The following is a 16,728-nucleotide window of genomic DNA, read 5'->3' as shown; positions in this document are numbered from 1 at the left end:
AGGTTAGCGCCGCACCGCCAGATGGAGAGGTTAGCGCCGCACCGCCAGATGGAGAGGTTAGCGCCGCACCGCCAGATGGAGAGGTTAGCGCCGCACCGCCAGATGGAGAGGTTAGCGCCGCACCGCCAGATGGAGAGGTTAGCGCCGCACCGCCAGATGGAGAGGTTAGCGCCGCACCGCCAGATGGAGAGGTTAGCGCCGCACCGCCATTGATGGAGAGGTTAGCGCCGCACCGCCATTGATGGAGAGGTTAGCGCCGCACCGCCAGATGGAGAGGTTAGCGCCGCACCGCCAGATGGAGAGGTTAGCGCCGCACCGCCAGATGGAGAGGTTAGCGCCGCACCGCCAGATGGAGAGGTTAGCGCCGCACCGCCATTGATGGAGAGGTTAGCGCCGCACCGCCATTGATGGAGAGGTTAGCGCCGCACCGCCATTGATGGAGAGGTTAGCGCCGCACCGCCATTGATGGAGAGGTTAGCGCCGCACCGCCATTGATGGAGAGGTTAGCGCCGCACCGCCATTGATGGAGAGGTTAGCGCCGCACCGCCATTGATGGAGAGGTTAGCGCCGCACCGCCATTGATGGAGAGGTTAGCGCCGCACCGCCATTGATGGAGAGGTTAGCGCCGCACCGCCATTGATGGAGAGGTTAGCGCCGCACCGCCATTGATGGAGAGGTTAGCGCCGCACCGCCATTGATGGAGAGGTTAGCGCCGCACCGCCATTGATGGAGAGGTTAGCGCCGCACCGCCATTGATGGAGAGGTTAGCGCCGCACCGCCATTGATGGAGAGGTTAGCGCCGCACCGCCATTGATGGAGAGGTTAGCGCCGCACCGCCATTGATGGAGAGGTTAGCGCCGCACCGCCATTGATGGAGAGGTTAGCGCCGCACCGCCAGATGGAGAGGTTAGCGCCGCACCGCCAGATGGAGAGGTTAGCGCCGCACCGCCAGATGGAGAGGTTAGCGCCGCACCGCCAGATGGAGAGGTTAGCGCCGCACCGCCAGATGGAGAGGTTAGCGCCGCACCGCCAGATGGAGAGGTTAGCGCCGCACCGCCAGATGGAGAGGTTAGCGCCGCACCGCCAGATGGAGAGGTTAGCGCCGCACCGCCAGATGGAGAGGTTAGCGCCGCACCGCCAGATGGAGAGGTTAGCGCCGCACCGCCAGATGGAGAGGTTAGCGCCGCACCGCCAGATGGAGAGGTTAGCGCCGCACCGCCAGATGGAGAGGTTAGCGCCGCACCGCCAGATGGAGAGGTTAGCGCCGCACCGCCATTGTGCTTGCTAATTCAAGAGGGAAATAGTTCGTTCTGGATCAAAAGAAAGAAAGTTCTGAACAAAGGACCCCTTGGAGAACATTCTGATGGATGATCAACAAAGATAAGGACCCAATTTGGGATGCTTTTTCATATATCTGTCGAACTGTGCTATCGCTACCGTTTGACTAGAATCAATGCTGCTGTGTGCTAGCTATTGTAGTAAGCTAATATAACGATATATTGTGTTTGCGCTGTAAAACACTTCAAAAATCGGAAATATTGGCTCTATTCACAAGATCTTTGTCTTTCATTAGCTATCCACCATATATTTTTCTGAAATGTTTTATGATGTGTAATTAGTAGTTGACGTTGGTGTCTGTATTTTCTCTGGCTACTCCCATGCGATTTCTGACTGTAGCTATGATGGTGGCTATGATGGTAGCAGTAATGTAAAACTAAAATATGCACATTTTTCGAACAAAACATAGATTTATTGTGTAACATGTTATAGGACTGTCATCTGAGGTAGTTTTTTCTAGGTTATTTAGGTTGGTTCTAGGTTAGTTAGGTTAGCTTTGTGCATGCTACTTGCATGCTACCGTTGCTGTGAAAAATGTCTGTCTGTCTTTTGTATTTGGTGGTGAGCTAACATAAATATATGTGGTGTTTTCGCTGTAAAACATTTTAAAAATCTGAAATATTGGCTTTATTCACAAGATCTTTGTCTTTCATTAGCTATCCACCATATATTTTTCTGAAATGTTTTATGATGTGTAATTAGTAGTTGACGTTGGTGTCTGTATTTTCTCTGGCTACTCCCGTGCGATTTCTGACTGTAGCTATGATGGTAGCAGTAATGTAAAACTGATTTATAGCTAAAATATGCAAATTTTTTGAACAAAACATAGATTTATTGTGTAACATGTTATAGGACTGTCATCTGAGGTAGTTTTTTCTAGGTTATTTAGGTTGGTTCTAGGTTAGTTAGGTTGGCTTGTGCATGCTACTTGGATCCTACTTGTGCTGTGAAAAATGTCTGTCCTCTTTTTCATTTGGTGGTGAGCTAACATAAATATATGTGGTGTTTTCTCTGTAAAACATTAAAAAAATGTTGGCTGGATTGACAAGATGTTTATCTTTCAAATGCTGTATTGGACTTGTTAATGTGTGAAAGTTAAATATTTAAAAAAAATAGATTTTGAATTTCGCGCCCTGCACTTGAGCTGGATGTTGTCAGAGGTGTACCGATATCGGGCTTGCAGCCCTAACAGGTTTTAAAATACTCCTACTACAATGTTAAAACATTCTACATTGTGACATCATTACACTATTCCTACTACAATGTTAAAACATTCTACATTGTGACATCATTAAAATACTTCTACAACAATGTTAAAACATTCTACATTGTGACATTAATTCATTGATATCATGAAACAACTCCTTCATGTATTTTCTGATGTTTAGTCAGAGATCTTTAATCAGATTACCTCTTCCCACATTGACCACAGCTATACGATTTCTCTCCTGAGTGTGTTCTCTGGTGCACTGTCAGATAGCTAGATCTAGTAAAACTCTTCCCACATTGATATCAGCTATAAGGTTTATCTCCTGTGTGTGTTCTCTGGTGTATAGTCAGATTGCTAGAAGTAGTAAAACTCTTCCCACATTGACCACAGCTATAAGGTTTCTCTCCTGTGTGTGTTCTCTGGTGCACTGTCAGATGGCCAGATTGACTAAAACTCTTCCCACATTGATCACAGCTATGAGGTTTCTCTCCTGTGTGTGTTCTCTGGTGTAAAGTCAGATAGCCAGAAGTAGCAAAACTCTTCCCACATTGACCACAGCTATAAGGTTTCTCTCCTGTGTGTATTCTCTGGTGTATAGTCAGATTGCTAGATGTAGTAAAACTCTTCCCACATTGATCACAGCTATAAGGTTTCTCTCCTGTGTGTGTTCTCTGGTGCACTGTCAGATGGCCAGATTTACTAAAACTCTTCCCACATTGATCACAGCTATGAGGTTTCTCTCCTGTGTGTGTTCTCTGGTGTAAAGTCAGATAGCCAGAAGTAGCAAAACTCTTCCCACATTGACCACAGCTATAAGGTTTCTCTCCTGTGTGTGTTCTCTGGTGCACTGTCAGATCACTAGATTGACAAAAACTCTTCCCACATTGACCACAGCTATTAGGTTTCTCTCCTGTGTGTATTCTATGGTGCAATGTCAGAGAGCCAGATGCAGCAAAACTCTTCCCACATTGACCACAGCTATAAGGTTTCTCTCCTGTGTGTATTCTCTGATGTATAGTCAGATTGCTAGATGTAGTAAAACTCTTCCCACATTGATCACAGCTATAAGGTTTCTCTCCTGTGTGTGTTCTCTGGTGCACTGTCAGATGGCCAGATTTACTAAAACTCTTCCCACATTGATCACAGCTAAAAGGTTTCTCTCCTGTGTGTGTTCTCTGGTGCACTGTCAGATGGCAAGATTTACTAAAACTCTTCCCACATTGAACACAGCTAAATGGTTTATCTCCTGTGTGTGTTCTCTGGTGTAAAGTCAGATAGCCAGAAGTAGCAAAACTCTTCCCACATTGACCACAGCTATAAGGTTTCTCTCCTGTGTGTGTTCTCTGGTGCACTGTCAGATCACTAGATTGACAAAAACTCTTCCCACATTGACCACAGCTATAAGGTTTCTCTCCTGTGTGTATTCTATGGTGCAATGTCAGAGAGCCAGATGCAGCAAAACTCTTCCCACATTGACCACAGCTATAAGGTTTCTCTCCTGTGTGTATTCTCTGGTGTATAGTCAGATTGCTAGATGTAGTAAAACTCTTCCCACATTGATCACAGCTAAAAGGTTTCTCTCCTGTGTGTGTTCTCTGGTGCACTGTCAGATGGCCAGATTTACTAAAACTCTTCCCACATTGATCACAGCTATAAGGGTTCTCTCCTGTGTGTGTTCTCTGGTGCACTGTCAGATGGCCAGATTTACTAAAACTCTTCCCACATTGAACACAGCTAAATGGTTTATCTCCTGTGTGTGTTCTCTGATGCATTTTAATGCCTGATGAGGTGAATCTCTTCCCACAGTAAGAGCAGCAGTGAGTTCTCTTCCCTGTGGATCTCTGCGGGTGTTTATTGAGGCGTTCTGATCTGGAGAGACTCTTCTCTGCCTCTTCAGCATGATGAGGTTGCTGAGGCTCGCCAGAGGATCCACGATAGTCCCGTCTCTCTCCTGTGTGAACAACAAAGTCAGATGATTAAAGGCCCACAACAGTGGAAATCCACTGTAAAAGGTGATGCCAACAGCGTAGCCATGATGTTGTACAACAATTGACGTCTGTAATGAATGTTAAAATTATTTGACAATTGTCTTAAAATGAGCAAGAATAGTCATATTTTAGTAATAACATCGATGATTGTAGACTGGAAATAAGTTATTCATGTTGTTGAAACTTTAAGCAGTGTGCCAGATGACTTTTGGTCTCCAATATAGGCCCCTTTCTGTGTTTAATAAAATTGTGGCAGGAGGGCGATGCGCACACAATTTGATTGCAGAAACACCTCCCTGCTAATGAGGAAACCACTAGTTATGGATGTAGTATATCTGATAATGAGGAAACCACAAGTTATGGATGTAGTATATCTGCCTGGAGCAAAAATGGTGAGCAAAGCTTTTAGTTTTTCACAATGTATTCTGAATGTAAATGGGGGAAAACTCCGGGGAGTAACCTCTATTTCCAGGTTGAATTGAGTACGAGGCAGTTTAATTTGGGAACGAAATTTTTACAAAGTGAAAACAGCACCCCCTATTGAGAAAAGGTTAACGCACGCTGTATGTCGTAGTAACGTTAACCTGTTGAGGACAGAGGGCGCTGTTTTCACTTTGGGGGAAAATCGTGCCCAATTCAAACGGCCTCGTACTCAATTCTTGCTCGTACAATATGCATATTATTATTACTATTGGATAGAAAACACTCTCTAATTTCTAAAACCGTTTGAATTATATCTGTGAGTAAAACAGAACTCATTTTGCAGCAAACTTCCTGATAGGAAGTGGAAAATCTGAAATCGATGCACTGTTCTAGGGCCTGCCTATTAAAGTCCTTGATATTTATTAGTTTAGATGCACTTCATACGTCTTCCACTAGATGTCGACAAGCAGTGAGAGAAGAAATTGAGTGTGTAACTTGATCTGGGGTCGAATAATAGCTCTTGGCATGACGTGTCACCAGTTTCCTGTTTTCTGGAGAGCGCGAGAAGGGACCTGGATTTGCCTTCTGATAAGCTGTCGTTATGGACGACTAATATCTCCGGCTTTGATTTTATTTGATACATGTGACAATATCATCGTAAAGTATGTTTTTTCAATATAGTTTAATCAGATTATTGAAATTTTTTCGGGAGTTTTGCCGTGTTCCGTTCTCTGAGTTTGTTGACGATGGAGAGATTCGCGCCACTTGGCAAGTGTGCTTGCTAAATCGAGAGGGAAAAAGGCCGTTCTAAAACCAAACAACGATTGTTCTGGACAAAGGACCCCTTGTACAACATTCTGATGGAAGATCAGCAAAAGTAGGACCCATTTTATGATGTTATTTCATATATCTGTCGTACATGTGAACTAGTAGTTTGCGGCCAGGTTTTGGGCACGCTCTCGCCATAACGTAAACTGCATATCGTAATGAAGTTATTTTTAGAATTCTAACACGGCGATTGCATTAAGAACTAGTGTATCTATCATTTCCTATACAACATGTATTTTTTAGTTATGTTTATGAATAGTTATTTGGTCAGAATATGTGTCAGAAAAAAATCTGGACGTTGTGGGAAAAAGATGCTACGTTAGCACAATGTATAACCACTGATTTCAGCTCTAAATATGCACATTTTCGAACAAAACATAAGTGTATGTATAACCTGATGTTATAGGACTGTCATCTGATGAAGCTTATCAAGGTTAGTCAAAAATTATATATCTTTTGCTGGTTTATTCGCTATCGCTAACGTGCCTATTGCTATCGCTAACGTGCCTTGATGAATGAATGCGGTAGTGTGGTAGGCTATTGTAGTAAGCTAATATAATGCTATATTGTGTTTTCGCTGTAAAACACTTAAAAAATCTCAAATATTGGCTGGATTCACAAGATGTTTGTCTTTAATTTGCTGTACACCATCGATTTTTCAGAAATGTTTTATGATGAGTATTTAGGTATTTGACGTTGGTGTCTGTAATTACTCTGGCTGCTTCGGTCCTATTTGTGACGGTAGCTGTGATGGTAGCTGCAATGTAAAACTGATTTATACCTCAAATATGCACATTTTTCGAACAAAACATAGATTTATTGTATAACATGTTATAAGACTGTCATCTGATGAAGTTGTTTCTTGGTTAGTTTGGTTGGTTCTTGGTTAGTTAGGTTGGCTTTGTGCATGCTACCTGTGCTGTGAAAAATGTCTGTCCTTTTTTGTATTTGGTGGTGAGCTAACATAAATATATGTGGTGTTTTCGCTGTAAAACATTTTTAAAAATCGGACATGTTGACTGGATTCACAAGATGTGTATCTTTCATTTGCTGTATTGGACTTGTTAATGTGTGAAAGTTAAATATTTCTAAAAAATATCTTTTGAATTTCGCGCTCTGCCTTTTCAGTGGAATGTGGGAGGAGTTCCGCTAGCGGAACGCCAGAGCCAGACAGGTTAATTTTAATTTTAAAAATCTAACACAGCGGTTGCATTAAGAACTAATGTATCTTTCATTTGCTGTCCAACCTGTATTTTTTAGTCAAGTTTATGATTATTTATTGATTAGAATAGGTGCCTCTCCCAAGATTTCTCCCGACATTTTGTTGGCAGCTTGGCTACTATTCTCATTGTATAACCACGATTTGTGCGGCTAAATATGCACATTTTCGAACAAACTCTATATGTATTGTGTAATATGATGTTATAGGACTGTCATCTGAAGAAGTTTGAGAAGGTTAGTGAAAAAATTAATATATTTTGCTGGTTAATTCGTTATCGCTATTGTTGGCTTGAATCAATGCTGTTGTGTGGTTGGCTATTGTAGTAAGCTAATATAATGCTATATTGTGTTTTCGCTGTAAAACACTTCAAAAATCTGAAATATTGTCTCTATTCACAAGATCTTTGTCTTTCATTAGCTATCCACCATATATTTTTCTGAAATGTTTTATGATGTGTAATTAGTAGTTGACGTTGGTGTCTGTATTTTCTCTGGCTACTCCCATGCGATTTCTGACTGTAGCTATGATGGTGGCTATGATGGTAGCAGTAATGTAAAACTGATTTATAGCTAAAATAACTTGAATCAATGCTGTTGTGTGGTTGGCTATTGTAGTAAGCTAATATAATGCTATATTGTGTTTTCGCTGTAAAACACTTAAAAAATCTGAAATATTGGCTGGATTCACAAGATCTTTCTTTCATTTTCTGTACGCTGTGTATTTTTCATAAATGTTTTATGATGAGTATTTAGGTAATTCACGTTGGTCTCTGTAGTTATTCTAGTTGCTTTGGTGAGAGTTGGAATGGTGGCTGCAATGTAAAACTATGATTTATACCTGAAATATGCACATTTTTCTAACAAAACATATGCTATACAATAAATGTTATCAGACTGTCATCTGATGAAGTTGTTTCTTGGTTAGTGACTATTTATATCTTTATTTGGTCGAAATTGTGATAGCTACCTATGCAGTAAAAAAATGGTGAAAATATGCGGTTGGGTCTTTTGCTATCGTGGTTAGCTAATAGAAATACATATTGTGTTTTCCCTGTAAAACATTTTCAAAATCAGAAATGATGGCTGGATTCACAAGATGTGTATCTTTCATCTGGTGTCTTGGACTTGTGATTTAATGATATTTAGATGCTAGTATTTACTTGTGACGCTATGCTAGGCTATGCTAGTCAGCTTTTTTACTGATGGGGGTGCTCCCGGATCCGGGATTGTGATGAAGTAGAAGTTAAGCATATCCCAGATTAGGTCACCTAACAGAACTAACTCTGAAGATAGATGGGAGGGGCAATTAATTCACATATGGTGTCCAGGGCATAGCTGGGAGCTGAGGGGGGTCTGTAACAGGCGGCAACAGTGAGACTTATTTCTGGAGAGATTAATTTTTTTAATTAGAAGCTCGAACTGTTTGGGCATGGACTGGAAAGTATGACAGAACTCTTTGCAGGCCATCTCTGCAGTAGATTGCAACTCTCTTTTTGACAGTTCTATCTTGATGGAAAATGTTGTAGATGGGGATGGAAATATCAGACTTTTTGGTGGCCTTCCAAAGCCAGGATTCAGACACGGCAAGGACATCAAGGTTGTCGGAGTGTGCTAAAGCAGTGAGTAAAACAAACTTAGGGAGGAGGCTTCTGCTGTTAACATGCATGAAACCAAGGCTTTTATGGTTACAGAAGTCAACAAATGAGAGCGCCTGGGGACACACAGGGCCTGGTTTAACCTCTACGTCACCCGAGGAACAGAGGAGTAGGATGAGGGTACGGCTAAAGGCTGTCAGAACTGGTCGTCTAGTGCGTTGGGAACAGAGAATAAAAGGTGCAGATTTCTGGGCGTGGTAGGATATATTTTAAGGCATAATGTACAGACAGGGGGTATGGTAGTGTGCGGGTACAGTGGAGATAAACGTAGGCATTGAATGACGATAAGAGGTTGGATCTCTGGAGGCACCAGTTATGCTAGGTGAGGTCACCGCATGTGTGGGAGGTGGGACAAAAGAGTTCCCTGGGGCATGTTGAGTGGGACTAGGGGCTCCGCAGTAAAATAAAAACAATCATAACTATCCTTAACAACAGTATACAAGGCATATTGACATTAGAGAGAAATAAAGCGAGGCATAAAGCAATTACAGGTGTTAATTGGGAGAGCTAGCTAAGACAACAACGGGTAAGACAACAGTTAATCAGCTAAGACAACAACAACAGGTAAAATGGCGATGAACGGGCAGAGAGGGTCAGTTAACCTTTTATGGCTGCAATCCCGCTACCGGGATGATATGACAACAGCCAGTGATAGTGCAGGGAGCCAAATTCAAACAACAGAAATCTCATAATTAAAATTCCTCAGACATTCATGTGTCTTATATCATTTTAAAGGTAATCTTGTTGTTAATCCCACCAAAAGTGTCCGATTTCAAATATGCTTTTCACCAAAAGCACTACAAACGATTGTTAGGTCACCACAAAACCACAATAAGCACAGCCATTTTTCCAGCGAAAGATAGCTTTCACAAAAAGCAGAAATAGAGATAAAATGAATCACTAACCTTTGATTATCTTCATCAGATGACACTCATAGGACTTCATGTTACACAATACATGCATGTTTTGTTTGATAAAGTTCATATTTATATAAAAAAAATCTGAGTTTACATTGGCGCGTTAGATTCACTAGTTGCAAAAACATCAAGTGATTTTGCATAGCCACATCGTTTCAACAGAAATAGTTATACCTCTCCTTAATGCAACTGCTGTGTCAGATTTCAAAAAAACTTTACGGAAAAATAAACCATGCAATAATCTGAGACGGAGCTCAGAACAATAGCCAAATTAGCCGCCATGTTGGACTCAACAGAAACCAGAAAATACATGATAAATGTTTCCTTACCTTTGATGAATTCATCAGAATGCAGTCCTAGGAATCCCAGGTCCACAATAAATGCTTGATTTGTTCGCAAATGTCCGTTATTTATATCCAATTAGCTACTTTGGAATTGTTTACCAAACGCCCTAACCAAAGTCACAAAGCGCGTCCCTATAACGTGACGAAATGTCCAAAAGTTCCGTTAGTCAGTAGAAACATGTCAAGCGATGTATTGAATCAATCTTTAGAATGTTGTTAACATACATCTGAATAACGTTCCAACCGGAGAATTACATTGACTTCAATTGACCGATGGAACGGAGCTCCCTCTCACGTGAACGCGCCTCTTCAATGCGTGGTCACCTCATGGCGGTGATGACTAATTCCTGTCTCCTTCGGCCCCCCTTCACATTAGAGTATTCAAAAAAAGTTATATTGACTGTTGACATCTAGTGGAAGCCATAGGAAGGAAAACTAATCAATATCTCGCTGTAATTTCAATGAGAGCTTGGTTGAAAATCTGGCACCCCCAGAAAAAAATCCAAACAGGAAGTGGAACTTCTCAGGTTTTTGCCTGCCATATGAGTTCTGTTTTACTCACAGACATAATTTAAACAGTTTTAGAAACTTCAGAGTGTTTTCTATCCAATACTACTAATAATATGCATATATTAGCAACTATGACATAGGAGCAGGATGTTTACTCTGGGCACCACTGTGCACCTTTCATCCAAGCTCTTCAATACTGCCCCTGCAGCCATAAGAAGTTAACTACACACAGGGCCTGAGTTCGAGGCTGGGGCCGACAGATAAACAAAATAGAGTACCGTGATTAATGAACAGTCCAGCAGGCATCAGCTATGTAGCAAAGTGATCATAGGGTCCAGTGAACAGCAATATATGAACCAGGGAAGCCTTTAGCTAGTCGTTACTATGCTAGCCGGGAGCCGGCCCTGGCTCGAGGCTAACTGGTGCTAGCTTCGGGACAAGGTGTCACTGACGTCTGTCAAAGGCTGGTTGAGGGCATATCTGACGGAATTGAGTTGGCAGACCAGTCGTGATGGATCGGCGGTGCTCCGTGTCGACAAAGGGTCCAGGCCAACTGGCAAAAGAGGTATTGTAGCTGGAGTAATTTTGTTTGCTAGCCGGGAGATGCACCTGGCTCGAGGCTAACTGGTGCTAGCTTCGGGACAAGGGCGTCAGCCACTGTAGCCAATCCGGTGCAAAGGTCCAGAGCTTACGGCAGGAATCCGGTGATGTAGTGGCTTCTAGTCATCTTAGTGAAGAGTCTGGGAGACATCAGCTGTGTAGCCGAGTGATCATAGAGTGAGCAGGCCGGGAGATGGGCCTGGCTCAAGGCTAGCTTCGAGGCTGGGCAACTCGGTAGCAGCTAGCCAGCTGCGATTATCTGGTGTAAAGGTCCAGAGCTTACGGCAGGAATACGGTGATGTAGTGGAGAAAAACAGTCCGATATGCTCAGGGTTGATATCGCAGTGCAGACTGACAGGTGTTATCCAGGCTAAAAGCGGCTGGTGTCTGAGCTAAAAAGGTAAAGGCCGCTAGCAGTGGCTAACAATGACTAAATAGCTAGTAGCTAATTAGCTGGTTAGCTTCTGATGGCTAGCTTCTGATGGAGGTTCTAGCTATAAGGTCTAAAAAAAACAAACAGATCCGTATCACATTGGGTGAGGCGGGTTGCCGGAAGGTATATGTAATTAAAAAATGGAAAAAGATATTGCAATACATTTCAATATATACAAAAAAAGGTAACATTTTCAACAAATGTCTTACTGCTACGCCATCTGATTACAAGATGACTCTCAGTTAAAAACCATTGGATTTAGCAAACGCTGAAATTATTTAGTGTTTCTGTGCCCACAAACTGTTTTCCCAGCGTAACATAAGGAGCCACTAAATGATACGTAGTTCGAGTGCATTTCAGAATACAAAAAAACTGTCCCACAGCAAGATCCCGTATTTAAGTTGACGTTCATCATATGACAAGCGTAACGTTATGACTATAACGACTGTTCCCTGAAGGAGGGAAACTAGGTACAACATACTATTAAATTCACGCCTCGCTGGAAGCTCCGCCTTGTTGATTTATTCCTTAACCTGTTTGGGCTGCAGGGGCAGTATTGAGTAGCTCTGATAAAAGGTGCCCATTTCAAACGGCCTCGTACTCAATTCTTGCTCGTACAATATGCATATTATTATTACTATTGGATAGAAAACACTCTCTAGTTTCTAAAACCGTTTGAATTATATCTGTGAGTCAAACAGAACTCATTTGGCACAAACTTCCTGACCAGGAAGTGGAAAGTCTGAAATCGAGGCTCTGTTCTTCTTCCTGCCTATAAATGGGCATGATACGTAAGAGTATACGTGCACTTCATAGACCTTCCCCTGGATGTCAAGAGGCTGTGAGAGAAGAAATGTAGTGTTTATCTTGGTCTGAAGTGGAAAACAAGCTCTTTGTATGACGTGTCCCCCATTTCCGATACTCTGGAGAGCGCGAGGTGGACAGTGGGATTGCCTTCTGTTTAGCTGCCGTTATAGGCGACTACTATCTCCGGCTTTGATTTTATTTGATACATGTGACCATATCATCGTAAAGTATGTTTTTTCAATATTGTTTAATCAGATTATTGAAATTTTTTCGGGAGTTTTGCCGTGTTCTGTTCTCTGACTTTGTTGACGATGGAGAGATTCGTGCCACTTGGCTAGTGTGCTTGCTAAATCGAGAGGGAAAGTGGCCGTTCTAAATCCAAACAACGATTGTTCCCGACAAAGGACCCCTTGTCCAACATTCTGATGAAAGATCAGCAAAAGTAAGAAACATTTTATGATGCTATTTCATATATCTGTCGTACATGTGAATTAGTCGTCGGCGCCCAACTTTTGGGTACTCTAGCTATACCGAAGCTGGATGTCGTAATGAAGTTATTTTTTAGAATTCTAACACTGCGATTTCATTAAGAACTAATGGATCTATCATTTCCTATACAACATGTATTTTTTAATTATGTTTATGAATAGCTATTTGGTCAGAATATGTGTGTCAGAAAAAGTGTCAGAAAAAAATCTGGACGTTGTGGGAAAAAGTAGCTAAGTTACCACAATGTATAACCATTGATTTCAGCTCTAAATATGCACATTTTCGAACAAAACATAAGTGTATGTATAACCTGATGTTATAGGACTGTCATCTGATGAAGAATATCAAGGTTAGTCAAAAATTATATATCTTTTACTGGTTTGTCACGATCGCTAACTTTTACTGCTGGGGAAGGGCTTGTGTTTCTGGCTATTGTGGTAGGCTAATATAACGCTATATTGTGTTTTCGCTGTAAAACACTTAATAAATCGGAAATATTGGCTGGAATCACAAGATGCCTGTCTTTCATTTGCTGTACACTATGTATTTTTCAGAAATGTTTTATGATGAGTATTTAGGTATTTGGCGTTGGTGTCTGTAATTATTCTGTCTGCTTTCGGTGCAATTTCTGATTGTAGCTGCAATGTAAACTATGATTTATACCTGAAATATGCACATTTTTCGAACAAAACATAGATTTATTGAATAACATGTTATAAGACTGTCATCTGATGAAGTTGTTTGTTGGTTAGTTTGGTTGGTTCTTGGTTAGTTAGGTTGGCTTTGTGCATGCTACCTGTGCTGTGAAAAATGTCTGTCCTTTTTTGTATTTGGTGGTGAGCTAACATAAATAAATAAATATACATGTTGGCTGGATTCACAAGATGTGTACCTTTCATTTGCTGTATTGGACTTGTTAATGTGTGAAAGTTAAATATTAAAAATATATATATTTTGAATTTCGCGCCCTGCACTTGAAGTGGCTGTTGTCATAAGTGTACCGACACCGGGCTGCAGCCATAAGAAGTTAAATTTAACACCACTCTTCACCGACCCAGGAAGGGGTGTGGCCAAACAGGTGTTGCGCCTCGTTTCCCTCCTTCAGGGAAAACTAGGTATAGTGTTAGGTTCTCATTTTTTAGAGTAAATAACTCATGGACACTAGAGAAGCTTACCAAGTTTAATTATTCCCAAAGAGTCGTTACAGCCGTAGTTCAGACAAAAACATGTTCTCACCATCACAAGTATATATACCCCACTTTTTTAACTACTGTTCCCTGAAGGAGGGAACAGGGGACTCCCTCCGGTCGGGTTGTGTTGACGACCGGCTCCCTCCGGTCGGGTTGTGTTGACGACCGGCTCCCTCCGGTCGGGTTGTGTTGACGACCGGCTCCCTCCGGTCGGGTTGTGTTGACGACCGGCTCCCTCCGGTCGGGTTGTGTTGACGACCGGCTCCCTCCGGTCGGGTTGTGTTGACGACCGGCTCCCTCCGGTCGGGTTGTGTTGACGACCGGCTCCCTCCGGTCGGGTTGTGTTGACGACCGGCTCCCTCCGGTCGGGTTGTGTTGACGACCGGCCCCCTCCGGTCGGGTTGTGTTGACGACCGGCTCCCTCCGGTCGGGTTGTGTTGACGACCGGCTCCCTCCGGTCGGGTTGTGTTGACGAGCGGCTCCCTCTGGTCGGGTTATATTGATGACTGGCTCACTCTAGTCATTTGTGTGTATAATTTATTTAATCAAACAGCGTGCTTAAAGCATCAGACAAGTTCAGTACATATAGATTTGATAAAAACACATGGGGCGATTGGTAGAAAGAACAGATGACTCTTGGTTGACCAAGAGTTATTTTAGTTGGGGACAGCACTAGAACATGATTTTGGGGATCCCAGGTGGAGCAGCGGACACTGCATCTCAGTGCTTGAGGCGCCACTACAGACACCCTGGACCAAATCCAGGCTGTATCACAACCGGCCGTGATTGGGAGTCCCATAGGGCGGCGTACAATTGGCCTAGCGTCGTCCGGGGTAGGCAGTCATTGTAAATAAGAATTTGTTTTTAACTGACTTGCCTAGTTAAATAAAGGTTACATTTAAATAAATAAAAAATAGTGTTTCATGACAAACCATTTTTCACAAATCCGTCAAGGCACCAACTTTGAGAAGGGTTTAAAACACAGGTTTCAAACCAATTCATGAATGTAATTGAATCTAGGTATGTCTTGCCTTTAATGTAAGGGCATGAAAAAAAAATGGCTGAATATTATACAATGACTTATCAACAGCTCTAATAATTTTCCTCCACAGGAAATCTTCACTGGCAATTCTAGAATATAGTACATATCCTAGAAACCTGGTTAAACTATCACTATGACATCATGGATGAATTCTAGAATATACTATATATCCTAGAAACCTGGTTAAACTATCATTATGACATCATGGATGAATTCTAGAATATACTATATATCCTAGAAACCTGGTTAAATTATCATTATGACATCATGGATGAATTCTAGAATATACTATATATCCTAGAAACCTGGTTAAACTATCATTATGACATCATGGATGGCCAGTCCTTGTATTCATAGTGTCGTGAATTCAGGGGGTTGCCCTGAGCTGAACTCAAACCTGGGTCCAGCGACTGTCAAGCCAACACCTTATAACTGTTATGCCAAGATGCCAAGATGTCTGAACTTCAGGTCGCTAGGTGTCGCTAGGTGTTGGGTTACGGTTGCTACAATAGCTTTCTCTATGAATTTGAGAGTGGTTACATTTCTCCAGCCCCATCCCTCAGCTGTTTACCAAACCAAGTCTCTTGGTAGCCATTTTGTTGCTATTTAAATCCTAGGTTGTCCCTTAAAAAAAAAAAACACATCAATCAGCCAATCTGCAGTTGAAACAATAACAATCTGTCATTCCACAACTGTTTTGGTAATAAGATGATGATGGGCCTGGGGACATTTAACTACTCTCAAATTCATAGACAGACCTATGGATGCAAGGACTGACCATCCAAGATATCAACATTATAGTTTTAACCATGTTGAGGCTGTTGATTTACATTGTTTCTAAACATTGGAGTAAAAAAAGCTTATTTTGGGTTCTGATGGGGTACAACAGTTGAACTAAGCTCATGAGGCATGTGTTATATTCTTCAAGAATCAATGGCTATAAATAAATAATTTAAAAGTCAAAATATGGATGTAGCAATTGCAGATTTCGCCTTTAACACCAAACATCAGTTCAACGACTGCAGAGTTTGTACCTCTGTTTTTAAGACAGTACTTACCAGTGGTAATCACGGCCCGGTTTCTCAAAACCATCTTATGGCTAAGTTCATCTTTAGAACCACTGGATGCCTTAAATTGCGTTTGGGAAATCGGGCCCAGATATCCAGTTTCCTCCTCCTCTTCTTCCGATGAGACCGTAATCTCCCCCTCCTCCGCTTTCACTTCAAAAACTGAATCCTCATCTTTTACTGTAACACCCTCCTCCTCTTTCACTCTGAACGCCTCTTCTTTCACTGTAACGTCTTTCTCTTCTTCTTTCCCTGTAACAGCCTCACCCTCTACTTGTTTTTGTATTGTAACATCCTTCTCTTCCTCCTCCTCTTTGATGAGACCCTCTTTCTCCGTCCAGCAGACATCTTCTTTAGCAGGAGGTGAGTAATTTAGTGAACTCATGGTCGGAGATGTTAGCTAGCTAGGCTAATGCTAACTTAACCAGCCCGCCAGCTGAATAATAACAACAACACCGTAAATATGAAATGAAATAGGATAACTAACTAACTAGACGACAGATGAGGGATTAAAACACAGTGGCTAATATACACTAAAGCGTCTAAAGTGCTTTATTGGTTCGGCTATTTTGGCTAGCAAGCTACCGAGGTGGCGGACTAACTGTTGCTGCTGCTGAAAGAAGCGTTCCGTCCACTAGATTATACGTCACACTAACAGCATTGCGT

At 42.0% G+C, this 16,728-nt stretch overlaps 4 protein-coding genes across 5 annotated transcripts in view; 1 reads left to right on the top strand and 3 right to left on the bottom strand.

Annotated features, from left to right (window-relative positions):
• Positions 1–16,728, bottom strand: part of LOC139549743 (gastrula zinc finger protein XlCGF17.1-like) — a 627,316-nt gene that overhangs the window by 407,368 nt on the left and 203,220 nt on the right. The window lies entirely within an intron of this gene.
• Positions 1–16,728, top strand: part of LOC139548097 (zinc finger protein ZFP2-like) — a 210,398-nt gene that overhangs the window by 96,047 nt on the left and 97,623 nt on the right. The window lies entirely within an intron of this gene.
• Positions 1–16,728, bottom strand: part of LOC139548119 (zinc finger protein ZFP2-like) — a 408,144-nt gene that overhangs the window by 319,060 nt on the left and 72,356 nt on the right. The gene's annotated exons all lie outside the window — the stretch shown is intronic.
• Positions 2,704–16,714, bottom strand: LOC139547855 (zinc finger protein 271-like). Its single transcript, XM_071356996.1, has 2 exons — positions 16,054–16,714; positions 2,704–4,499 (listed from the first exon to the last, which is right to left on the bottom strand). Exons 1-2 carry the CDS (start codon positions 16,445–16,447, stop codon positions 2,851–2,853), a joined length of 2,043 nt encoding a protein of 680 aa, XP_071213097.1. The 5' UTR covers positions 16,448–16,714; the 3' UTR covers positions 2,704–2,850.

The sequence above is a fragment of the Salvelinus alpinus genome, chromosome 2, assembly GCF_045679555.1.
Source record: "Salvelinus alpinus chromosome 2, SLU_Salpinus.1, whole genome shotgun sequence".
NCBI lineage: Eukaryota > Metazoa > Chordata > Actinopteri > Salmoniformes > Salmonidae > Salvelinus > Salvelinus alpinus.
Note: the sequence above shows the minus strand (reverse complement) of the source record. Positions and strands in the feature narration are given on the sequence as shown.